Raw genomic sequence first — 25,618 nt, forward strand, 5'->3', positions numbered from 1 at the left:
TTGACCTTTGACCTGGTTGTTGCATTCCATAGAGGCTCGTCCCGCAGCAGCAGCAGCAGCGCTCATCAGCCGTGAGACTCGAACCACTCTCCCGCTACAGAGATGTGTTGAGCCGGCGCAGACACAGCAGCCACCCACCGCCACCCAGTCTAGCGAGAGGACCCCGAGCGGAACGCGACGTCTTCCAGCCCCGCAGCAGCCCCACACACTCAGAGAGAACCCCCCGCTCAGGACGCGCTCCACGTTAGCCATCTTGCTAGCTAGCCCCCGCCGCCATCGCATCGGAGCCGCTTTGTAGCCGCAGACCGCCGCGCCACGGAGATGAAGGACAAACAAAAGAGGAAGAAGGAGCGGACCTGGGCCGAGGCGGCTCGCATGGTAAACACCCGGCTCCACGCGTTCAGCCCCGGCTAGCAGCGGGGGAACACCGAACCGGTCCGTGGGGAGGGAGGGATGGATGCAGATGTTTGGACATTCTCCTCACGGCGGCGGTCCGCTACGACACCAGTTAGCCGCGCTAAGCTAGCAGCTAGCGGCTAGCGGTTGGTGTTTAGCTCCAAATGCTGCTTTACGGTTTATTTTAATGATGTTCTACGTTTGTTTCTGTTTGCTGGTATTAAAAGCTACGCAATATGCTAAATGTGGCTAGCATGCTAACACGTACCCTTCCTATTTTAAGCCCTTTGTTTGCTAGACAACAAGCTAGCTGGACCCCCCCACCCAACCCCCCCAGTACCTAAAAGAAGATCTTGGATACAAATTTAGGCTCCTAATTATGAAAAAAAAAAACTAAAAATGGAGTATGTTGTGAATTTTTAGCTTTATTAAATGTCTAAGTGTGTAACGGTAGCTAATGTTGTCCACAGAGCAGGCTAGCGTTAGCACAGCTAAAGCTAATGCTAACGTGGGTCCACATTGTGATGAGCGTTCGGTCCCGTTCGCCCCCGCCGGGTCACACAGGGTTAATAATAGTTGCGTGATAAAAACCGTTATTTGGTGGATCTGTTCACGCTTAACGCCAGCTGAGGGGGGAGGGGTGCAAGTTCACGCCATTTAATGGATGTGGGTGGGTAGGGGGTCCTCTGTCGGGTCGTGTCCGGGTGTGGTGGCCCTGTCCCCGGGGAGACTGTCGTCCACAGGACGGTGGTGGGTTCAGGCCCACAGCTCATTCAGAAATACCCACTGAGTGGGAAAACTGCATTCAAACACCAGCCTTATGCTTTATGGTGACGAGGATTAAATTTGGTAGCTTTAAATTAAATATTTCTTTTATTGAATTTGAATATATGTAACTATTTTATACTGCAGATGAAGCCTACATGGATAGAAAGGAATTGTTCTGATCGTCAGTCTGCACATGTTCGACATTATAAAGCTGAGTCCATCCAGCTGTAGCTCTGTCACGTCTGCAGTGAGTGGTGCTGTTTTTGTTTCCCCGTCACATACTACAAAAGACTTAAAATAACCTCTCAGAATAAAAAAAAGTCCAGTTGGAGTCCACCTCCACGATGCAGCCTCAACGCTGAACGTTTAAATCCATGCCTCTTTAGCAGCGTCAATCAAATCTGAGCTGTTGAACGTTATTGTTTCTGTGAGTAATGAAGTGTTAGAGGAGCAGATGATTTTACTGAAACACGTGTTCCACTGCTACGCTGGTGTGGAGTGTGTGTTCTGACAGAATATGCAGGTGTTTGTTAAATGACTGAAACATCAGCCTGGATATTATATATACTTAATTAATCCCGGAGGATAGTGCACAAGACGGTGTCTTGTCTTTTCTGTTTAGAAATAGGAGACAGTGAAGGATTCAACAAAATATTTAATGGAAAAGATTTTAAAAAAAACGTGTCAGATAGCACAGTTGGTCGTGTTTTCCTGTTTTCTCCTTATAGGAAATGATGTGGAGGGTGTTCCTGTTCCAGACTTTCTGTATGCAGTTAACTGCATTAAAACAGCAGAGAAACGTGCTGCTGTGCAGAAGTCTGGGTTGACATTAAACCAACAGTTTTGTTGTTTAGATATGACTTTGGTGACGTGTTTCTCTACTCGATTCCACTTCTATGGCAGCGTAGTGGTCGTATGTTTAAACCCCAGCATTTTCAACGTGGACTTTCTGTGTAGAGTTTGTATGTTCGCTCTGTGTTTGAATGGTTTTCGGTTTTCTCCCATCATCATGGAAAACATGCGTCTGAGGAGCTTTAGGTTATGTTGGCCCGTAGTGGCGGCGCGATCAGAACCAACTCTCCATCTATCCTTGAAAATTCATTGTGCAATTTTATAAAGACAGTAAAAGCTTCTTGTCTTGTACCAGGAGTCCATGAAGGAGGGAAGGTAACAATGAGAACAGACCCAAAGCGGGTGGTCACCAGCTTGGACCAACAATTGGGGGTCTTCATGGGGTCTAAGAGGAGAGAACGTAAGCGTCTCCATCGTCTAGATCTTGTTGTAGTTTTTAATAGTCTGATACACCCACTGGAATCAGAATCAAATTGATTGATCCAGTTTGCACGAGAAAAGGGTTCCCACCTCTAAGAAGAAAAAATAAAGTAAAACTGGGCGTGCACTAGCCATTCGCCACTTCTCCATTGGCGAAGTAAATTCCCGATTGGCTACAAGGTTTTTAGACTGTAGCCACAGTGGCGTTCTTATTTTTACGGAAAAAAGGCTAAAACTTTGCTTGCTAGCGGCTCTCGCTATTTCCGCTAGAGAGCGGTGCTAGTGAAAATAGCGCCGCTATTTCCGCATGCCGATGGAATTCAGCCGAAGCATGCTGACGGAAATAGCCGAAGTGACCCGAACGCTCCCGATCATTAAATATGCACTCGGGTCATGACCTCCTTTCGTCCAATGAAAAACAAAATATTGTTCTTTTACAAGCTGAACCCGCGAATTGGTGTATGACAAGGCGAGGACGACGACGACACAAACTCTACTATAAAACCCTGGATCAAAAGAATCCAGTGTTTTATAGTAGAGTTTGTGTTGAAATCCTCATTAATAAACAAATGTTGAATGCTGAGAGGGGGGAGGAGCGGTGACAGACCGATCAGAAGGTCAATGAAAGATATTATCAATACTTGTTTGTAGTCTTAGACTTTTGATAGCTATGACCGACAGGAATAACCATCGATGCATGTAAATGTGTATTCACCTCACTTGCTATTTTTCATGCCTTTTTAAATTGAAATGAAAAATCATGTTGCTGAATTAAAAAAAAACAAAATAAACTATGGCATACCAATAGTGTTGTCTAAGTCAAAGTTACATGTCTTCTAGTCAAAGTAAAACGTACAAGTAAACATTGAGTAATATTTTGTATGTATGTATGTTCACATAGTGAATGGAAGTTTTCAATTGTTGAATCTCACATTCATGCCTGCATAAAGTAGGACAGAAATAAAGATAATTCAGCTTGAACTGTTGACTTTAGTGTAGATTTTGCCCTCAGAATGCAGGAAAACAACCCCATTTTCTCATCCGTCTGTTCAGGCGTTCAGCTGCATCACAGTCCTGATTAACAGGAGATACAGTCATGCTTTTATTTTTTCATTAGGTTGAAATGACATTCTATTTCTTGTCTGACTCTCAATCTATGGAAAAACAAGAAATAAACAAGGATTGAGATTCTTTTTTTATTTATTTGTGCACAATCCAAGGACTTTTTTTTATGCTTAGTTGTAATTGTTGAAGGAGGATGAGGATTCATTTTGTTCTGGTTAGAACCAAGTGTTTGAGATGGAGTTGAGTTGGAGATGTTCTCTGAGCGGACGAGCGATGAAGACCTGATGAAGCCAAACCAGTGACATGTGAATCAGGATGAAACGCCTCTTGTAATCCAGTCAGGCGGTGCGGACGACCGGGTGGTCGTTTGTTTGTTCACTGGTTGGACGCTGCGCTCCCATAATGCTGCTGGGTTGTCCTCACCTTCATTTCTCTCCCATTAAGTTCTGCTAACATCAGTTCTGTCTGCTTTTATCCATGAATTCCTTCTTTAGAACACTTATGGGACGTTTTCTGAGCGAGGCGATGGCGTTGAATGTAGAGCAGAACTCTGGTTCTGTTCTGGACGCGTTCTTGTTAACGGTGTCGGTTCTGTTTTCCAGGTTTTGGAGAACTTCTCTGATGCACCCATGACTCCTAAACAAATCCTCCACGTGATTCAAACCAAGGGGCTGAAGGAAATGAGGTCAGACACACACACGCACGCACATACACACACACACACACACACACACACACACACACACACACACACGCACGCTTGCATTTATAAAGCTGGTATTTGATGTTCTCTTCAGTAGCACCTCTTTGGAGGTGATACCAAATGCCATCATGCCAGCTGCTGATTGGTCAAAGCGAAGTGTCACTGTTACATCATCACTGGGAGGCGGGACAAATGTAACGACGAGCCCACCCCACTATTTTTAAACGGCCTTGCAGCTGCATGTACTGTAAGCAGTTGTTGTTGCTTTTAATAAACACAGTAATAAAACATAGATTCTAATTCTATTCAGTCTGTAGATGTATTTTTTTCCTCCCCTACTGAACACATGGTGTTCAGTGGGGGAGGGGGTGTGGAGCTTCTCTGTTTGGCGGCACGGTGCATGGATGTCTTGTTGGAAATGACATCACCGTATTTTTGTGGGGCATCGCTATGGCAACCAGCACACTGAGGGGGCACAGCGGGGGCAATGTAAACAAACAGAGAGGCGAATCGTTGTTGTCAGAGACGAGAGACAGACGTGTGGACGTCGTCCTGGACCGTGTGACGGCTGCAGGCGTTGGTCGCTTGATGATGATGATGATGGTTACTCGTTATTCCACACTCTGTTCTGGTGTCACCAGCAGTCTGAACGGTTTCTCCCATGATGCATTTGACCTGATGACTGTGGCTGAGCATGAAGTGATGTGTGTGTGACTAACGGAACTCTTCTCTGTCTCCTCCTACACGGACCTCTGGGACGCCGCCCGTCCACACAGGAGGTAGGTCTTTATTCATAAACGTCATTCACAGTTCAAACCTAAAGACAAATTAGGTGTTTCCGAAATGAGTCTGCTCATTGGCTGATTTGGACATATGTTTAACTGTACAAATACAAACCAGTACAGATCCAGCAGATTTGTGTTGGATTTTAGAAGGACAGTAAACTAGTGTTTGACAGATACCAAGATGCGGCCCCTCAGTGGTCCTTGGGAGGCCCCTCAGCCTGTCTGAGGGCCACATGTTGGTGGTCCTGGGTCATTTGGTGCTGGTCTGGTTTTGGGCTTGATTCCAAACCAGTTTGAAAATATTTGCAGCAGCCCAATAAATCTCTCTCACACCTAATCACTGACGTGTGTGTGTGTGTGTGTGTGTGTGTACACAGTGGTACCGCTCCGCTGGCCTGTCTGGTCACCATGCTGCACTCCCAGGTCAGGGGTGATCGGGTCAAGAACAGCATCTTCTTCAAGCTGCCGGGAAGGATGAGTCTGTTCACTCTGAAGGTACGTGAACACGCCGTCACTGCTGCCAGCGGTTCACAGCCACAGAAAACCTCCGTGATGATTAGTGGCATCTTTTCTGATGGACTTGATCATTTGACTGCTGGGATGTGAGCTGGATTGTTCCATCAGGACTAGTCAGCGGTTTTACTTCCTGTTGAGTCTGCTACGTTCACGCTGCTGCTGCTAACGCTAACCCCGCTCTCGTCATTCTAGAAAAATGCCCTCCAGTGGACGAAGGCCACAGCGGAGTCTGAGACGCCAGCAGAGCAAACCCCGGGGAACGCCACCCCCTCCTCCAGCGGCAGCACCCCCGCGGCGGGCTCCGCCGCGGCCCCCGCGGGACCCGCCGAGGCTACGGCCGAGCAGGAGAGCTGCGACTCCACCGAGACGACGGCTGCTGCCAGCGGAGACAACGACGGTACAGCTGGGCTTCACCCTAGGGTGCTCTGGGGTTTTGCACAGGCGTCAATTCTCAATTCTATGTCACCCCCCCCCCCAAAAAAAAACAAAAAAAACACGGAAAAACCGAATGCTCATTCTATTGGCTGACATCTGTGCTTCACAGCTTCACTACATTGTGGATTTTTAATAGGTAGTCACGTGATACCGTACATACATGCTAGTCTATAAGAGTGTTGGAAAAGGTAATGCAGATAGACGGAGGTTTAATACCAGTATGGGGAGGGTTCATAAACCTTTAAATTACCGTAAATAATAAAATAAATAGTTTGTCGTCGCCCTATCGCGGAATTCATTATACGCTTGTGGTTCATGGAACGCATTAACTGTGAGGAACATGGGTGCACCATACAGTATTTTCCGCACTATAAGACGCACCTAAAAGTCTGTAATTTTCTCAAAAACCGACAGTGCACCTTGTATGTGAAATAGTTTTAAAATAGGTCATTTATTTAAGGTGTGCCTTATAATCCAGTGCGCCTTATACAGCAGTACCTCTACTTACGAATGTCTCTACATACGAAATTTTGTACTTACGAAACGCCTTAACAGGAAAATATGACCTCTAGTCACAAAAAAAATTTATACTTACAAAGGGTAAAAATACAGTCTGGGCTGATACTAGCAGCTCCCACAGGTTCCTGAACGCAACAGTCTTATAGCTGCTCTGCTATTGGCTATTACCTAGTATTTTCCTGGCATCCCATTGGCTAAGAGGGACCTCTGTGTGGAGCCAGATCAGTGTTTATGCAGCGTCCTCGTCATTCGGCCCTCGACCCATGACGTGTTCTGATAGTTTTATGCAAATATGTTAACTTTTAGAGTATTCACTATGGACCGCAAGAAAGTGACGGAGAAAAGACGAAGAAAAGAGTTTTTTTGTTCGTACAAACAAAGCAAGAGATCATAGAAAGGCATGAGAAAGGGATGCGTTTGGTTGATCTCACCAAAGAATATGGCCGTAATGCATCTACAATCACCACGTTATTAAAACAAAAGGAAGTTTAAGGAGTTTAAGGCATTGCGTGGGTGGTTGGAGAAGTTCAGAAGGAGGACTGGAATTCACTCTGTTGTTCATGGTGGGGCAAGAGGGCATGAACCAAAGAGGGCAAAAAACAATGAGGACAGCAGTTAAAAGGTAAATGACCGTCATTTTTATTCTTCACTCTATTCTGTTTTTTACATTATGCACAACTCTCATTTATTGTGTAATAATCTAATTTGTTACATGTTTTGATGCATTTTTAATGTTTTATAAAACATGTCAGAATTTTGGGGGGCATTGAACGGATTAGGACATTTGCATGGAAAACGCGTCTCTACTTACCAAATTTCTTCCAGAACCAATTAATTTCGTAAGTAGAGGTACCACTGTATATGAAAAAAGTTTTCGGATAGGCCATTCATTGAAGGTGCGCCTTATAGTACAGAAAATACTGTGATTACAAATGACACGAGTATCAACAAGCTGTTCAGCTTGTGAAGTGCATCTTAAATACTATTAAACTTTGGCGTCCATCGTTTCTGTGAACCAGGAGCCTCTGGTGTGACCTTCTTTCTCTTCTGACCCTCAGCCTCCGTGGACGAGAGCTCCTCCAGCGCCTCCTGCTCCACAGAGCCCCCGGCCCCCAGCACCCAACCCCAGACCCGCCTGAGCAGAGCAGCGGGACAGCAGGGCCGCTCCGAGTCCCAGCATGTCCAACACGCCCAGACCCGCCTGAGCCGCTCCAGACAGGTCAGCAGCGGGCTGGGGGGGGGGGGGGGGCTCCAGCAGGGGCTGTTGGCATGTGCTCAGTAGCGCTTTAAACACGTCAACACGTTGTCTTCATCTCCATCCCATAATGTGTGTCACTGCAGTCGGGGAGACAGAGGAAGAAAGCGGTCATGATGCCCCGTGTGGTTCTCACGCCTCTCAAAGTGAACGGCGAGCACGTCCCCTCAGGTAGGCCCCGCCCTGTCTGAGTGGGTTCACAGGTCAGAGGTCGCGTGTTCACGCCAAACGAAAGTCAACCGGTTCAACCGTCGTGTTGGCCCCCCATCCTCAAACAGAAGAGGAGATGTAACCTTTAGTAGTCAGATTGTGTGTGTTTGTGTCAAAGTGTGTGTGTGTGTGTGTGTGTGTGTGTGTGTGTGTGTGTGTGTGTGTGTGTGTGTGTGCATGTGCTTAAAGTACACAAAAGTTTACTTAAACCCCCCCTTTTTTTTTTCATTGCAGGACCCATGAAAAGGAATCGAGGGGGGGTGGATGTGGATTTTGAAACACCAGGTTCCATCTTAGTCAACACCAACATCCGGGCGCTCATCAACGTGCGGACCTTCTCAGCTTTCCCCACACACTCCCAGCAGCAGCTGCTGCAGCTGCTGCCCGAGGTGGACCGACAGGTGTGTTGGTTCGAGTCCCTTTTTATTGAAGTCGATAAAAACACCCTGATGGGACGCGATCCTGGACCCACAACAAAAACCTAACGGCTCCTTTAGAGTTCATGGAAATCCAGCAGGTGTCGTTTACTCTGTGGAGAGTTTTCGAGTTTGTGTCTGCATCAAATAAAGTCTCACATTCACGTCTCGACCTGTAGCGTGGAGCTTAGCCCCCCCCCCCCCCCTTCCATGAGTGTCCTAACTTATTTGTCCTCTGTTGCTGCGTGTCCCTCACAGATCGGACCTGATGGGATGGCCAGACTGAGTAGCTCAGCTCTCAACAACGAGTTCTTCACCCACGCCTCACAGAGCTGGAAGGAGAGGCTGGCTGAGGGTAAGGGCTTCAGCGGTGTGTGTGTGTGTGTGTGTGTGTGTGTGAGAGCCGCCATGCTCCACTGAAACACACATCCTCTGGGAGCTGATGGGAACATATTGATCACTGTGGAGAAGGAACTAGTTAAAGAGGGTGAATGAAGATGAATGTAGAAGAACCTAAACAGGTCTCATTGTAATACCATTCATGTGTTCATCCATTGATGATCCTTCTCCTGTGTTCAGGGGAGTTCACCCATGAGATGCAGGTGCGATTCCGGCAAGAAATGGAGAAGGAGAAGAAGGTGGAGGCCTGGAAGGAAAAGTTCTTTGAGGAGTACCACGGACAGAAGTAAGACCTCGGTTCACGTCATAAACTGGTTCCAGGAGACGTCACAGAAGTTGAATTAACTCGTCTCCAGTTTAAACTGTAGATCAACATCAGTTCTGTACAGAACTTTATTAATGAATGTATTTTAAAAAAATGTTTTTTTGAAAACCGACGTACAGGCAAACCACAGTTCGTTCCGGTAATGTAAATGGTCTGAATCCGTTCCAAGACGCTAAAAAAACGACCTTTTTTCCGACGAGTTACCGTCGTCTTTTGGACGGAAGTTTACTGTAACTCGTACCAGAGGCAATGGAACGCAAATTAAGTGTAAAATGATTGAATACGGTAAACTAAAATAAAAAGCACGTTAAGCATAAGAACAACAACGATAAGTTGGCATACGTGAATATTTTTCTCGCTTGGCGGCGAGAAAAAAGCGTTTGTTTCGCGTTCGACTTCCAAATTTTGTTTTCGACTTCCAAGACAAAAAAAAATTCCGAATTTTTTTGGTTGAATTTCGGTTTGTTCCATGTCCAAAGCGTTCGAAAACCAAGGTTTGCTTGTATAACTGATGAGTCATGTTGTAAACCTTTAGTTTTCTCAAAAACCGACAGTGCGCCTTACGGCGTGTAATACGCTGGACTTTTTTTTTCTTCTTGGTGCATGATGGGAAGTCAAACTGGTGCTGAATGAAGCGTTTGTCCCTGCAGGTCTGGTCTGACTCCGGAAGAGTCCCTGAAGCTCACCGTGAGCGAAGCGAGCGAGGTTTCGGCCGCCGTGCTGGACAGCGACGTGGCGGCCGTGGCGTCCGTCACGCCCAAGCGGCGCAGCGTGGGCCGACGGAGGAGAGACGGCCGGATGAGGAGACGCACGCGAGCTGACCTGCGCCGCAGGGCGCGCCGCACCCTGTGCAAGGCCACGCCCCCGGCCCTGCAGTCTCCGGAGGCGGCCGACGCCGGAGTCGCTCTGGACATCGCCGCCGTCTCCGTCGGCTCGCCGATGTCGGACGACGCGGTGGTTCAGGGCGAGGTGGTGCTGCAGACCGAGTGCGGCGTGGAGGTCCCGCCCGACAGCGCCGCCGTGGATCCGAAGCCGTCCCCCACCCCAGAGCCAGTCGCCGCGCCCACACCGGCACCGGCTCCCGCTCCAGTTCCCGCTCAAGCTGCCACCCCCACTCCGACTCTGACTCCCACCCCCACTCCGACTCCCACCTCCACGCCGAGTCCCAGCCCCAGTCCGGCTTCCACCTCCGCCAACGAAGAACCCGAAGTTCCGGCCCGCCTCCTCCCGGAGGAGCCCGCCCCCGCACTGGCTTCCACCTCCTCCCCTTCCTCCTCCTCCTCGTCCTCTTCATCCGCCTCCTCCCCGGCCTCCTCCCCCTCCTCCCCCTCTGACAGACAGGGGGTTTTTGCCGCGGGACTCGACTCTTCCTCGTCGTCATCGGCGTCTTCTAGCGCAGCGGCGGCGGCGGACCCTCTGGACGACGCCGCCTCGGCGGTCACCTCCGTCACCGGGGGGACGGCCACCAGCAGCCGCGAGAGCAGCCCTTCCGCCAGCCCGGTCACCACCCCCGCCCCCGGCTCCCAGCTCAAGGAGCAGAAGAGGAGGCCCGACGAGGCCCAGGCCGCCTCCAGCTTTCCCGAAAAGAGGCCGCGGCTCGACGACCGTCAGTCCTTTCGTACCACAATCGACGGTGTCGGCTCGGAGAAGCCGCAGCCGACAGCAGAGGAGCCCAAGGTGCCGCCCATCCGGGTAAGACCCGCCCATCGGCGTCTGTGCTCGATTACCTTTGCCTGTCACTTTGGTAACGCTTTGGTTTCGTCCGACCCAGATTCAACTGTCCAGAATCAAACCCCCCTGGATCAAAGGCCACCCCACGTACCAGATCTGCCCGCGGATCGTGCCCCCCGGCGAGGGCTCGCGGCGGTCGGGGACGGGGGGCGCGCGCACCCTGGCGGACATCAAAGCCCGCGCCCAGCAGGCCCGCGCCCAGCGGGAGGCCGCTGCTGCTGTTGCAGCCTCTGGCGAGGGGGCGGGGCCAGCAGCGGCCCGGCTGCGGCCTGTTGCTGGGTTACCGGATAGCAACAGTGGACGACGAGCGCGAGAGCACCCAGGACCCGTCGAGCCCGGAGGAGGAGGAGGAGGAGGAGGAGGAGGAGGAGGTGGGAAAAGGGGGGGTGGGGGCGTGGAGGAGCAGGGAGCGTCTGCAGGCGCTCATCCGTCTGGAGCACAACTACAGCTTCTCCATGTAGACCACACCCCCCAGCCCTCCCCCTCGGTGTCCACCACCTCCACCTCCATGTCGCTGGAGCCCCCCCAGACCCCGAGCCCCCCCTCAGAAGAAGGAGCCGAGGCCGGGGAGGAAACACGAGCAATACCGGCTGCCCCCGGCGGCGTCACAGCAGCCGACCCCCCAGAGCGGGACGCCGCGTCGGTGGCCAGTAAGAGCCAGGAATCCGCCCCCGCCTCCTGCGAGAGAGCAGATCAGGACTGTAAAAAGCCCCCCCTGGCGTCGACCTCCATTCCAGACTCCCTCCCCCGGTTTGGAGCTCACGGCGTGGACGTGATCAAAACGCTCGCCAGCCCCCGTCAACCCAAAGAGCAGGCCCACAACAACGAGGCGGGCCTGGGGGGCGTGATCCAGCACGGCTCCCACCGTGTGGACCCCCAGGAGGCGGGCTCTCGCTCCGCCGCGGGGAGGGGGCCGTCGGACGCCGTCGGCGGGGAGAAAGACGACGAGGCGGGGGCGCACAGCGACTCCACAGAAACGGCTTCGGACTGCGAGAACGAGATTCACGAGGAGGGGGAGCCCCCCGACGAAGACTGGTGCCCCCCTCCCCCGGGCGGCCAAAGGAAAGCCCAGCTGGTCATCTGCAGCCCCCCCCAGAACCAGCAGCCGGTCATCCACACTCACGTGTCCAGCCGCCAGGGGCAGACCGTCATTCAGCCCTGCTTCCGCCCCCCACCCCAGGAGCCCCTGTCTGCGGCCCCCCCGCGGGGGCTGAGGGACACCAATGTCGTGGTCAAAGCGGAGCCTAGAGACGACTGCAGGGTCTCCAGGTCTGGGGAGGACGACTGTCGCGGTCTGAAGCCCCCGGGGGCTCACGCGACCGCCGCGGGGGCCGCCAGGAAGCTGGGGGGCGGGGCCCGACCCGTGTCTAGCGTGGAGGCCAACAACCCGCTGGTCACCCAGCTGCTGCAGGGCAGCCTCCCCCTGGAGAAGGTTCTGCCCCCCCACTCCGCCAACAGGCTAGAGATCAGCCGGCTGCCGGGACCCCAGAGCCGCCCCCCGACGGCGAGGACCCTGGGACCCCACAGGCCCGAGGTCTCGGCCCAGCCCCCCAGCCCAGACCTGCTGGGGGCCTCTCATGTACACAAGTCCCCCCCAGACCAGTCGGGGTCCTACGTGATGGAGGCGTCGGTCGTGTCCCAGTACCAGGCCCAGCAGGTCCCGGGGGCTGTCCCCGTCATCACCTCTCTGCCACACCCCCCCTCCTACAGGAGCAAGTCGGATTACAGCTCCCAGAATGCACTGGAGTCCGTTGTGATGTCAGACTCTCACGGGCCCCCGCCCCCACACGGGGCCTCCCCAGACACGTCGTCCCAGCGGACCCTTACCAACGGCCCCACCCCCGCCCACACGGTGGACCCCTGTTCCTCTGAGGTGGTGCCCGCTATTAAAATCAGCTGGAGGCCCCCCCAGTCTCTGCCTCCCCACATCCATCAGCAGCCGCTGTCCCCCGCCCCCCCTGTAAAGAACGAGATTGGGGCGCGGCCCTCGTGCCAGGCCCTCTCCAAGTCCCCGCCCATTAAACCCGTGGGCGTCACCAAAAAGGAGCCCGGGGGCTCCGTGGACAGCTACCTGAGCGGGGGGGCCATGGAGGGGCTCCTCAACATGGAGATGACTTTAGCCCGGATGGCCAAGAAGGAGCACGGCAAAGCCCCCTACCCCACCTCCCCGTCCCCCTCCCCCTCCTCGTCGGCGTCGTCGCTCCCCTTCCAGCTCTACGGGAAGCTCCCCAAACCCGGCGGGGGGGTGGGCGGCGTCAGCTACACGGCCAACGTGTCGGTGATGGACAACGGGGGTTTCTCCAGGAGCATGGCGGACAGCGTCCTGCAGCTGCGCCCCCGCCAGGCCGCCCTCAGCCTGCAGGCGTTCGCCGACGGCGCCGCCGACGAGGTGGCGCTCAAGTGTTCGTGTCGCCTCAAAGCCATGATCATGTGCCAGGGCTGCGGTGCCTTCTGCCACGACGACTGCATCGGGCCCTCCAAACTGTGCGTGTCCTGCCTGGTGGTCAGATAGTGTGTTTGGGGGGGGGGGGGTGTGGCAGCGCCAAAATGTACAGGAGGGGGGGGCCGCAAAGGCAGGATTAGCTTTGTATGATATGATTGGTCTGTATTTTTTTTTTTGTTGTGCAAATTTTCAGATTCTTTTTTTAGCTGTACTTATTATTATTATTATTATTATTGTTGTTGTTATTATTCTAATTATTATTATTATTATTATTATTGTGAATTTGGGGCATGATTGATTGAAAATTGTGCCTTTTTTTTTGTTTTTCTCTCCTCAGAAACATTTACCTCATCTTATTGTGCTCCACCTTCATCATTTGGTGGCCATCAATGTTTTGGTCCCTCGTTTCCTCGCTGAACGGGGACTTACTGTCTTTTTGCGCAAAAGAAGTATTTTTTTAACCATTAAAATGACTAAATAACATTATTTCGCTGTTTTTGTTTCCGTTTCATTTCATGGTTCTGTTCCATTTCCCATCTGTCCAGTTAAGCAGCGGTAACCGGTGGTTACCGATGGACCCCCCACCCCACCTCTCCCACCAGTCAGACAAGCCTTCAGGATGACGGCTACCAGCAGGTTAGGAAGAGTTCGTTTTACCTCAAGAAAGTAGTGCATCCCTGGGATGCGCTTCAAAAAAATGTGTGCATCCCAAAAGTAAGAACAGACTACGGTAGAAGCGTACTGTTTTGCCAACAGTACAATCTAAAAATTTAACTTAATTTTGATGCTTTTATTAATAAAATAAATTAAAAAGTAGAATTACATATTAGTTTTATCAATGTTAGAGCCGTAGTCATTCTGGAAAAAAAACCTTTTAGGAATGAGGAAAAATTTAGTACAGTTTTAAACTTATGCTTTTCACTCAGTAGTTTTCTTTGCCTTTAATACATATATTCTCCTGTGGACTCTGCACCAAGCTTTCCAAGCCTTCTCCACACAGATTTTTTGTAAAATGCACCTTTTTTTGTTTTAAGTGCTGACATTTAGATGTGCCTCACCGAGTGAAACAATTGTGTCCGTTGCGGTACAAATGTTGGGATTTTTGCTGGTTTTTGTTTGGCTTCTTCGTTTTGATCCGTGCTGTCCACGGTAATATCTGTCTCTATTTCTTCATGAACTTTTGATTGTTTTTTTATTCAAGAAAACACTCATTGTCACTTGCTTTTTCTCCAACTTTTGCATCTTTTTCAGAGGCGTGGTGATAATGTAAAACCAACTCATCTCTCACTGCAGCGTGTAAAACGAATAGACGTGTTGCCGTTTGGTCGATTTTAATAAGATTGAATCACGCTGGTGAGTCTCTTGATGAGAAACTCGTGCAAGATCAAAATAGTGCCGATTTCCAGGTTCGTCATTTAAGTGGAGAAATGGATAAATTGTGAATATTTTTCTTGAATGGAAGTGCATTTTTTCCTAATACTATATCGCAGAAAAAGGTGGTATTGATTTTTTTGTATTGCAAGTATTTAAAGCTTGCGTCCCAGGAACGCACGCTGTCTGACGATTGGGTGTCCCTGTCAAAAAACGTGTGGATGCACTCAAACGAGCGGGTTAGGACGGGTACCCACCCTAACCCGTCGGTAGGATGACTGGACACAGAATTGTGGACTGAGCCAACTGGGAAATTGAGTTGAGGTGTCAAAGGGAGTGTCAGACTTGAAGCTGTAGATGACTTGACAAGGACAACGGCCATGTAGGGTGGGTAGGGCGTGTAGGGCTTGTACTGAAGTGCTCAGAGCTGTAACCACTATTCTTTCAAATTAAAGAAGCACCCCAATCACCTGGTTCTGTCACAGTGGGAATCTATTTGTGTTTACTAAATCACAGGGAGTTTAAATTCCTCAATTCAACAGGAGAGTTGAGTATTTTCCATCCTAGATGTCACACAATGTGCTGCTTTCACCAACTAGTGATTAATGACACGATATGTAGTCCTCTTGATCAGTGGTCCCCAACCCATGGGTTGTAGACCGGTATTAGTCGGTCGGTCTGTGGATGAGCTGGTACCGGTCTATGAGTCACTCTTGACGCTTGTGGAGATGCTTGCCTCAGTCACATGACTACCTTCTTAAAGGGGCCACTCCGGCAGCTAACACAGAATACATTACCGCTAAACTGAAACTAACGATACAGGACCAACAAGAAACAATCGTTGCTGTATCATTACGGGGACGCTGCTAATAAAGTTGATACAAACTTGGATTCGCCTTTATTAGATTTAGATAAAACGTTAAACTGGTCTGTTAAAATACTGACGTTAAACTGGTCCAAAGCCCGGGGATTGGGGGCCACTGGTCTAGTACTTCATTGAGACTGATTTTCTGCTTAATCCTGCTGCAAACATGCAGATTTCAGCTGCCAGTTTGGGGAAGTATATCAGGATTGTTATCTCATTCTTCCTAGATAAAGGCCTCCCAGGCCTGGAACATTCCGGGTCTACCTGCTGTAACACCTTGAAATCCCACCAGAAGTGTTATACAGGTTTAAATTGTGATGGCACCTCTTGAATGATCCGGGACCAGCATCCCAGAACTAGAAGGTCCTTGTCCTGGTGGATCACCAGTGGAGTTGGGACGCTGGTGTGTTGAGCTGATTGGACAGACGTCTGACCAGTCGTACCTTCACCAGTGAACAATGGGAGGCTGGTGGTTTTGATCCCAACTGGACGTCATGAGTCAGCAGGGTGGTCATGATGTTCAGCTTATAGCTTCTTATTTTTTATTCCAAGGCTGACAAAGTTGGGTCAAAGCAGGATGTCATTGGTTCACGTTTACTGCAGGTTAACCTTTATTTCAAGAGCAACTTAAAGACTAATCCACACACAGCCATCAGTAACACAGAGACAATACAAAATAAATATTCACCATCACTTTGTTCATCATCACCAAATCAATACCAAATATGTGCAGCTCAATATTTCCAGTGTATTGCAATGTACTCAAAATAGTTTGTGGAAATAAAAAGGAAAATCATACAAACAGAAGCACCAAAAAAAATCCTATAGAAAATTATTAAAAAACTTTGTTACAAAATATTTGCACTTAAAAAGATCCCATTATTTTAAATGAATAAGATATATAAAACAATTCACAGTTGATATCTTAAAATATTTCCTCTTTGTTCAACAATGCAGAGGAAATTATTCCTTTCTCTTGATTACCATTTAAATTCTCATCAGGTAGCATTTGAAATTAAATAAAGTTAATAAATAGATAATGAATAATAAATAGTCCAACATAAAAAAATAATACAGCAGACACGATAATAAATAAGTTGTTAAACCAACATTTGCAAAGGACTTAAATAGTTACACAGCAATAGTAAGAATGAAGCTACAAACTAGTCCTGAAGGTGCAACATCACGATGCTCATATAGATACTATCAACATTATTAGTGGACGTGGGAAATGACCTGCTCGGATTGGGACGCACCCCAGCTCCTTGAGGAGCTCACCTGGCTTCAGGTGGGCGATGCCCACGCGCCACACTCACATCTGTTCTCACGCGTACCGTCAGAAAGCAACATGCAAACAGCAAACCAACAGAAAGAACCGATGACGAAGTTCCAAATGAGAAGAATCAATTACACACAGCATCTAAAGGGTTTGGAAAGAAAGGTGGTGATGTGGTGATGCCCTGCCCCCCTGTCCTCCCCTGGCTCGTCACACCTCGATGCCCTTCACCGCCTGGTTGATGGACTCCAGCAGCGCCCGGTTCTCCGGGTTCTGGTAGCAGTCTTTGTTGGTGAACATGTGGGTAAGTTTTTCCACGTAGCTGTCGAAGTTCTGCTCCGAGAGTGGCTCCTGCTGAGAGGCACAGGTGCAGAGATAGAGGCATCAGGTGAGGGTCGTCAGGTGAGGGTTGTTAGGTTAGGGTCAGAAGAAGAAGAAAGTCCACTTTATTGTGCCCAATGGGGAAATTGTCTGTAGTCCAGAGTGGACTACCAGGGGCTCCACCAGGAACTCTCTGGGTTCAGACGCTCTTCTTCACTGTCCATCATCTCTCAGGTCCCTCAGAGAGATGATGGACACGACTGATGTCACCAACTCCCTGATGGAGCAGGAGGGATGGGTGGGGCTGTGATCGACACATGTGGTGGATACTCACCATGGTGGGCAGGCGTATGTTGGCCAGGCTGCGGATCAGGGCCTTACTCAAGCCGGACAGCTCCAGGAACAGGGCTTCATTCCTCTCCTCAATCTGTTTGTTCTCCTCTTCCATGCTCTTCAGGTTCTTCTCCATGGAGGAGATCTGGAGCAAAGACAGATTGAACGCATCCGTACCAGCTCCACATGGTGAACATGAAATGTTTGGGTATGTCCTCTGGGACACGCGTGTTCAGACGGAACATGCTGCTCCTTCAACTGGGGGTGGGGCTCACCTGAGTGTGTAGGTTCATCATGTCGGCCTCCATCTCTGAGTTGGATTCGCTAAGGTCATTGATCTCCTTGTTGAGCTGCTTGATGTCCTCGTCGTTGTCCAGAACTGTGAAGACCAACCAAACATTTAAACCAGTCAATGGGTCAGTCGGTACCGGGTTACACAGAAACAAAACGTTGGTGTGACGTTACGAGGACGCTGCTAATAAAGTTGATACACATTGGATTCACATGTATTATTATATTTAGATGAAAAAGTTTTTCTGCTGGTCATATTGTTTTACAGTAATCCCTTGTTACTTGTGGTTAATACGTTCCAGGACCACCCGCAATATAACGACAAAATATTGTATTACAGTAATTTAAACGTTTATGAACGCTCCTCATACTGACATTAAATCACCTTCTATCTGTATTACCTTTTCCAACACTCTTATAGACTAGCATGTATGTACTGTATCATGTCACTACCTATTAAAAATCCACAATGTAGTGAAGCCGTGCATCTTGAAGCGCGAATAAGTGAAGGATTAGTGTATATACGATAACAACACGCCGCTCACCGTCACTTGCTCTGAACTTTGCAGTAATGTATTCGTCTCCAGGAAACTTGGCTCTCTTCTTATTGGCTGAAGCTCTGGGACAACCTGAGAGACTGGGGAGAGATCAAGAGCTTCATGAACATTAACCCTTTAACTCAGTCTGGGTCTGAATCTCATTTAGTTTGCGTGAAGCTGCCCGATGGCCTCTAGTTGGGCTACCCAGCATACCTGCGGTGGGTCAGGAAGCTGCCGTTGGCGTGTCCGGAGCCGTCGCAGCCTGGGGTCGGGCAGGTGGGGCCCTCAGTCTTGAAGGCCTTCCAGGAGAACGGCGTGCCGTTGAGAAGGCCTTCCTTCTGCCGGCGCGCTGCCAGCGGACAGCCGTAGGCACTGCGGTGGGTGGCGTACTTCCCACTGATGTGGCCCAGACTGTCACAGCCAGGAACCGGACACCTGGGAACAGGCAGGAGGGACCTTACTGGTGCGGGTGGGGGAACCAGTGGGCCCTAACCCTAACCCAGAGGTCCCCCAGGACCCGATCTCCCACCGCTCCCTGAGGCCCCCCAGGAGCCGAGCTCCCACTGCTCACCTCAGCAGCTCAGAGTCTTCCTTGTCATCCTTGGTGGGGGTTGATTTGACCCCACTCTTCTTGGCTCGAGGGCATCCTGACAGACTGGCAGAGGAAACAGACACAATCTCTTTATCGTCATGTTACTGGACAAACATCAAGTGTTCAGTTTGAGAACTGAAAAGAACCAAATAGTAAAGAAACAAAACTATAAATAAGCCACAGAGTGGAGACAGAATTTAGAATCTACAATAACATGATGACAAATAAAACTTCAGTACTGATTAATTATAGAATCAATCAGAGAAATAACCGATTAGATATTCTAACAAGCTGTTAACGCGTCAGAATGACCAATCAGGGAGGCCGTGGCATCAGCAGAGGACGGCCCACCTTCTGTGTGAAGCGTAGTTCCCCGTGATGTGTCCTGAGCCGTCACACCCCGGAGTGGGACACCTGAGACACACACACACACACACCTTCAGCCCACAGTGGACCCAGCCGACTCATGTGGACATAAGTGTTTGTGATGTATAGTTTGTATGAGTCTTAAAGGACAGCAGGGACAGAGCTGTAGCTGCAGACTGAGTGAACATGTGGGAGGTGAGAGACAGGAGAAAGACATACTTTAGTTCAGCTGTGTGGGCAGCCATGAGGGTCCGAAGTGATTTATCAGCAAGAGGACAGCCTGACAGACTGGAAGATAGGTTAGAGAGAGAACGTCAGAAACCAGACTGAGAACAGGATGTCTGTGCATGAGTGAAAGAAAAGAGCCAGAACCTCTACTGGACTACAGAACCGGGACAGGACTGGGCAGCAGACACACACAGGAAGAGCAGGGCTGATGTCATCATCAGTGTCACGAGACGCCAAAGCCAGTCAGGCGTGACCACAGAGTCGTAGCAGCAGGAAGAAGTCTGGGCTGCTGGGAAACTGACCAACCAGAGGCCAGTTCCTGCTCTCCGTGTCTGACGCTGGTGGTGCTAACAGGGAGCTATTGCTATCTAAACGGCGGTAGAGTTATGTCATGTGATCACGAGCCCCCTGTCACGCCTGCAGACTAAGGCCCCACCACCAGCAGCTGGCTGACGGGCAGACTTGCTTGCAGAAGATCTTTGTGAGGTTTTGAGGAACGGTTAATAAATGCTTCCTCCTCAGGTATTTTTACTGGTTCCACCACCAGATGGCAGCGTGTTGGCCATCACTTCTACCACACAGAACTCCAGAACAACATTCACGCATCCCCTCCCCCACAGGACCCGATGGTGTCTGTCGTGTGTGATTTGTTGTTTATTGGGCATAAATGGATCACTATAAACACCGAGTACAGGGAAACCTCGACTTACATTGTGTGGACTTATGTCATTCTCGATTACAGTGCGCCCTCATTCCTCGAGGTTAATGCATTCCAGGAATCACATGCGAATAAACGAATTCCGCGATATAGCGAAAAACTATTCATCTTATTAATTACGGTAATTTAAACTTTTATATACCTTTTCAAATACTCTTCAAGACTGTTTAAAGCACTTTTGTCGGAGACTCACGGAACGTAGTACACTTCCGGACGCCGTCAGCGTATGAATGCGCATACGGAATCACGTTAGTACCTACTAAAAATCCGTGATGAGGTGATGCAAATTGATGCGCGAATGCACGAGGGATTAGTGTATACGTCAGTTTAAAAAAACAAAACGGAAAAATAAAAATCAAGTTTACGGAATTTTCCTCCACTCTCTGTCTGCTACAAATACTGGAATCATAAAGCCTCTCTCTCTGTCTCTCTTTCTCTTACCCTGTCCCTGTCCCCATTGTATTCCCTCAAGCTGGATGACCGCCCTCCAGGGTCTGGGTCCTGTCTGGAGTTTCTTCCTCAATGAGGGAGTTTCTCCCCACCACTGTCGATTATGCTTGTTCCGGAGAGTTCTGTTGGATTTCTCTCTCTGTTATAGTGCTTTGAAATGTCTTCTGGTGTGATTAAGTGTTATACAAATAAAGGTTGATTGATTGACAAAATCACTAGTAAACCGTTAAAAGCACATAGTATCATGTTACTGTACAATAAAGCAGAATAAAACATATAATATCATATTATTACTCTGTAGCAACCTCAGTAACCTACAATGAAGAAGAAGCAGCTGAAGACGAGATGGAGATGTTTTTTCGTGCTATATTAAAAAATAAAATTTAATTGTCAGCCTAAAATAGATCCATTCATTCATTCATTCATTCATTTTCTCTAACTGCTTCGTCCGCTTGCGCAGGTCAGGGGGAGCTGGAATCTGTCCCAGCTGACAGAGGGCATGAGGCGGGGCAAAGACAACCGTGCAAGCTCACACTCACTCCTACGGTTAATTTGGACCGGCCAATTAACTTGAAGTGCATGTTTTTGGAGGTGGGAGGAAGCCGGAGAACCCGGAGAGAACCCACGCAGACACGGGAAGAACACGCAAACTCCACAAAGAGTGGGACTCAAACCCAGAACCGCCTTGCTGTGCGGTGACAGCGCTACCCGCTGCGCCACCGTGCCGCCAAAATAGATTCGTTTTTACCAAATATTATTGAAATACATTAAAAATGTTAGGTACAGAACTGGGAACGGTTATCTACAGTTTAGTCTGGAGACGAGTTCATTCCACTTCCGTTACGTCTCTCGGAACTATTTAATGATGTTAGCCGAGGTTCACCTGTATTGAATCTCACACCGGCTCTTCAGCCCAGCAGCTCTTCTAACATCCATCGTTTGTTGCCTTATCGTGAGCAGCAAACCTATTTTGATCCACCAGAATGACAGTGACCATACCTGTTATCGTGAGGAGACTTTCAGCGGTGCTCGAAGGTCGGACAAATGTTTAACGTTATGCAAAAACAACCCAATCGATTGGAGGCAGAGGTCAAGATGTCGTACGTAAACCACAACAAGTCCCTCTTAGATTGTGTGAAATGACATCAGAGACTTAATGCAAAACAGACCTTCTTTTTCATGTCGGTGTCAGAGAGCAGAGCTTACCTCCGATGTGAAGCGTAGTTGCCAGTGATGTGTCCACTGCCGTCGCAGCCGGGGGTGGGACATCTGAAGACCGACACACACTCACAGATCAGACAGAACCAGCAGAACATCACCAAGATGACCAGAAAAAAGGATTTACTGTAGTACCTCAAGATACTAGTTATTTGAGATCCGAGTAATCCGACATGCGAGCAAAATCCGAGATACAAGTTGTTCTTAAGGACCGTTAGTTGGTGGAGGGATACAACACCAGTGAGACCGGATCTCGTTCTCGTTGACGGAGTAAAGATGTAGCTCGTGTGTTCTCGTGACGTTTGTTTTTATTTTCATTCTTAATCATTGTTTACGTAACTTATATATAATTAATTATACACACGTAAATTAATTATATACGTCTACTGGTTGATAAAATCTGCTTTTTAAAAAAACGATTTTTGTCATTTTAAATCTTGTTTGACTTACAACTCAGTCACAGAATGGATTTATCTCGTATCTGGAGGTATTGTTTTCAGGTTTTCAGTTCAAACATAATGTCACTTGATGTGCTGTGTTCACATTTATGGGATGGATGGTCCATTACAACAACTCCGGTTGGATGTGTTGTGTCGGTTTGAGATTCTAGCGTGTTAGAAATAAAATGACATCTACTGTCATTATTGAGACACTATTCAAGGTGTCAGCCAATCACAAGCGTCTGTCCTGGTGCAAACGTGTCTGTTTTAAACCCTAACTAGTCTCCAGTTAGTATAAAAGACAGATCTGTTAGTAAGTGTGGTATTCAGATGAAGCTCACTTACACCAGAATATCTTTTTTGCTGTCTTTGGGCTGAAACTTGACCTTGAAGCTGCTGGTGGTGACCTCACCGGGGTACTTCCTGTCCTCCAGGTTCTCCTGGTCCTCTTCCTCTCCATCAGATGAGGAGTATGAGGGAGCCGTGTACTCCACCTGGGGAGAAATTCAGAGTGACGATGTGGAGCTCTGGTGGTGGTCTTTATCCACAGTGGGGTGGGTTCTGTGGGCGATGCTGCACCTCCTCATGGTCCTCCTCTTTGACTCCACTTGGTTTGGTGAAGTCCAGCGGCTCCTCCCACTCCGGCTGAGACTGACCCTGAGATATGGAGGCGCCGATGATTTGAGAGGAGGAAGAGGAGGACGGTGAGGGTTCTGGAGGCTGCATGCCCTCCCTTTTGGTCTTCTTCATGCTGAGATCCAGGGTGCCGTTCTCATCCACTTCAATGTCGGACTCCTGCGTCAGTCAGAGCAGCTGAGGTCAGGAGAACATCTGAGGGCCACTGGAGGCCCCTTGAGGAGCCGCTGTGACTGGAGGTCAGCCTACCTTGGTGCAGGCCTCTCTGGGCTTGGTGCTGAGGGTCTCTGGCCTCTCCCAGCAGCGGGTCGACAGGTTGAGGATGGCGGTCGCTGCCATGTGGGCGGCCTCTGCATCCTGGCTGTAGTCATAACCACTGGAGGACGAGGTGCTCTTGGAGAAGCCCCCCGACACACTCTGACTGGGGGAGGAGGCTTTAGGGAATGGTTTAGCTGTGTGGGAATGGAACACACACCTTACGTCACCAAGAAGAGAGCGACCAGTCATACGTCATTGTGAGCGCTCGTCTGGACGGTAACCACATACTAATGCTAACAGCTAACGCAGCTAATGAATCCCAGCACTCCACTTTAAAAATAATCAACAAAAATCACTCTTATTTGATCTAAAAATAAATAATAAATGTGCAATTTATAAGACATTAATATGTCAATATTATTCTAAAACATTTTTGATACAATGTTTAACAGACAAAGGACACAAATCTGGGAAATGTAAGGGTGTTTAAACGATCCATGATGATCTGATCGATAGTATTTATTCATTGATCATCATGTTAATCTATTAATTATCAATCCATTGATTAATGACTGGAGACGTGCAGACAGCGAGTACTGGATCAAGTTGTGCTGTCTGACACATCTCCATAAATATTGGAATGTCATCTGCATAAACGATTGATTGATTCAGGATGTCGTGATCATAGATACTGGACCCAACCCCCACCCAATCTTGGTACCATAGCAACCGATGCGGATGTGTTTCAGTATGACATCATCACTGTTTCTGTCTACTTGCAGTGACAGACATCAGTCTGTAGGGGGGGTTCAGAGAGGGGGTGGCGTTGACTCACATTTGAAGGCTTTGGGTGATGATTCAGTGCTGCTGGGTGTCTTTGGAATCAGCATACGCTTTCCAAACACTTGGACATCAAAGCTTGCATAGTCAAAAGACACCTTGGAGTATTTCTCCAGCTCCTTGGCCAGGTTGGCGCGGGGCGTGGTGGTCACGGTGTTGGGACGGTAGCTGCCATACTGAGGGATCTCCAGCTGTTTCACAAAACACATGGGCCTGGAGGGAAGGCCGTTGGTTGGTCATCGTCCTGCAGTAACATCTTCACACGTGTAATAATAACACAAAGCTAGATGTTGGGTTTGATGACTTCATCACCTGCCCGTCTACAGCCTGCCGTAGAACGGGCTGGAGGTCGTTTTGACCTCACCTCCTGCCAGACACCTCCTCTGACCTTCTCATGATCTGAACCAACGTGCTACCAGGTGGTGTTCAGCTGACAACCGATGCAACAACACCATGGAGGTGACCATTAACTTTTGCCTTAGACAGGATGGAGGGATTGGAGCCTATCCCAGCTGACTCTGACCAAAATAAAAGCTATGGAGAGGGGGAGGGCATGAAAACCCAACTCAGGAAAGGGGACCTTCTTGCAGTGACAGTTGATGTAACAACCCCCTCCAAGGTAAGGGTAAACTTAGGCTGTTCCTCCTAAACCCATCTCCCTCCTCTGGTTCTTCAGTGAGAACAGTCACATGACCTGCTGGTGTTCCTACGTCTACAGCGAGAACATGTGGATCAGGATGGAGTCCAGCCCCTCTACAGAGTCAGATTCTAGAACCAGCGCTCTAGCTAAGCCCTCGTCACAACAACTAGCATGCTCGCCCGGTGCTAACCGGTCGAATGCATTAACCGTTAACAGACCTGAACGTGAGAGACCCAGGTGGCCTACCCGCCTCACCTGAGCACTCTGTCAGAGTTGGAAGAGGGTTCGCTGGTGGCGGCCTGCAGGTGGACCTGCTTGTCCTGGCTTTTGTTCAGTTTCGTTGCAGCTGCGATGGGGCAGCCGGAGAGGCTGGAAGACATCCACATGTTAGCATTTAACGGCGCTCACCTCAGCAGATCGGTATGTTCAGCAGTTTGCATACAGGAGCAATGGTTTAATACGTGTTAGTTGTATTACACAAAAGTAAATCTCTTGACTCTCAAGAGTTTGTGTAGAGATATCTTTTGTATTTCTGATCAGTAATTCTGTTCATGGAATTATATGGAGGGACATGGAAATTACTACCAAATTTCATGAAACATGACGAAATCTGACCCAACAAACCAGAAATGATTTAGTTATGATGTCAAAATGCAAAATTCAGGAGTAATACTTTAAACATTTGTGTGTGTGTGTGTGTGTGCTTGTGTGCTAACCTGCAGTGTGTGTGTGTGTGTGTGTTCATTAACCTGCGGTGTGTGTTGCGGTTACTGTTGACGTGCCCTTGGCCTGTGCAGCCAGGAGTCGGACACTTCAGGACGTTCTCATGCATAGCCAGGACTACAGACAGATGGACACTCAGGTCAGTGGGTTTAGTTCACATCACTAGTAGTTCACTAGTCTTTAGAAAAAGCAGCAAGAGCATTAGTGATTAATTATAAGGAATTAGTGGTGAACTGGTCCTAACAGAGACACGAGCATCGACCTCCTGAGGCTCT

The 25,618-nt window shown here is 49.1% G+C and overlaps 2 protein-coding genes across 8 annotated transcripts in view; one reads left to right on the forward strand and one right to left on the reverse strand.

The window, feature by feature from the left end:
* On the forward strand, positions 1-20,843 carry asxl1 (ASXL transcriptional regulator 1). Of its 3 annotated transcripts, XM_068327308.1 has the most exons (14): positions 1-378; positions 4,104-4,187; positions 5,365-5,484; positions 5,698-5,902; positions 7,518-7,678; positions 7,801-7,885; positions 8,159-8,325; positions 8,599-8,695; positions 8,920-9,025; positions 9,715-10,756; positions 10,836-13,279; positions 13,576-13,687; positions 13,784-13,874; positions 14,490-14,983. In XM_068327308.1, exons 1-13 carry the CDS (start codon positions 322-324, stop codon positions 13,859-13,861), a joined length of 4,758 nt encoding a protein of 1,585 aa, XP_068183409.1. In that variant the 5' UTR covers positions 1-321; the 3' UTR covers positions 13,862-13,874; positions 14,490-14,983. The 3 variants fall into 3 exon arrangements, 2 of the variants coding, with proteins under 2 accessions (XP_068183409.1, XP_068183420.1); XR_011037307.1 differs by lacking the exon at positions 14,490-14,983 and adding an exon at positions 20,611-20,843 and having other exon boundaries at positions 13,576-13,874; XM_068327319.1 differs by lacking the exons at positions 1-378; positions 4,104-4,187; positions 5,365-5,484; positions 5,698-5,902 and adding an exon at positions 5,986-7,081.
* Positions 16,019-25,618, reverse strand: part of myt1a (myelin transcription factor 1a) — a 16,883-nt gene continuing 7,283 nt past the window's right edge. For 2 of the 5 annotated variants that reach the window (XM_068327352.1, XM_068327331.1), the window contains exons 9-23: positions 25,370-25,460; positions 24,876-24,989; positions 23,976-24,193; positions 23,132-23,334; positions 22,826-23,041; positions 22,592-22,740; positions 21,795-21,857; positions 19,412-19,480; positions 19,178-19,240; positions 18,806-18,889; positions 18,448-18,669; positions 18,241-18,332; positions 17,680-17,783; positions 17,406-17,549; positions 16,019-17,104 (exon numbers count right to left, since the gene is read on the reverse strand). In XM_068327352.1, coding sequence (XP_068183453.1) covers positions 16,961-17,104; positions 17,406-17,549; positions 17,680-17,783; positions 18,241-18,332; positions 18,448-18,669; positions 18,806-18,889; positions 19,178-19,240; positions 19,412-19,480; positions 21,795-21,857; positions 22,592-22,740; positions 22,826-23,041; positions 23,132-23,334; positions 23,976-24,193; positions 24,876-24,989; positions 25,370-25,460 — 1,976 coding nt within the window. In that variant the 3' untranslated portion in view covers positions 16,019-16,960. The remainder of the gene's footprint in view (positions 17,105-17,405; positions 17,550-17,679; positions 17,784-18,240; positions 18,333-18,447; positions 18,670-18,805; positions 18,890-19,177; positions 19,241-19,411; positions 19,481-21,794; positions 21,858-22,591; positions 22,741-22,825; positions 23,042-23,131; positions 23,335-23,975; positions 24,194-24,875; positions 24,990-25,369; positions 25,461-25,618) is intronic. The other 3 variants (XM_068327341.1, XM_068327359.1, XM_068327367.1) reach the window with 3 other exon arrangements.

This window comes from Antennarius striatus, chromosome 2, assembly GCF_040054535.1.
Source record: "Antennarius striatus isolate MH-2024 chromosome 2, ASM4005453v1, whole genome shotgun sequence".
NCBI lineage: Eukaryota > Metazoa > Chordata > Actinopteri > Lophiiformes > Antennariidae > Antennarius > Antennarius striatus.

What these genes read in the sequence shown, in the direction of transcription:
- asxl1 (XM_068327308.1), top strand. Translation starts at nt 322, where the DNA reads ATGAAGGACAAACAAAAGAGGAAGAAGGAGCGGACCTGGGCCGAGGCG. An exon ending in GGGCCGAGGCGGCTCGCATG is followed by an intron (nt 379 to 4,103) that starts GTAAACACCCGG and finishes TCTGTTTTCCAG; the next exon opens with GTTTTGGAGAACTTCTCTGA. An exon ending in GAGGAGTACCACGGACAGAA is followed by an intron (nt 9,026 to 9,714) that starts GTAAGACCTCGG and finishes TTGTCCCTGCAG; the next exon opens with GTCTGGTCTGACTCCGGAAG.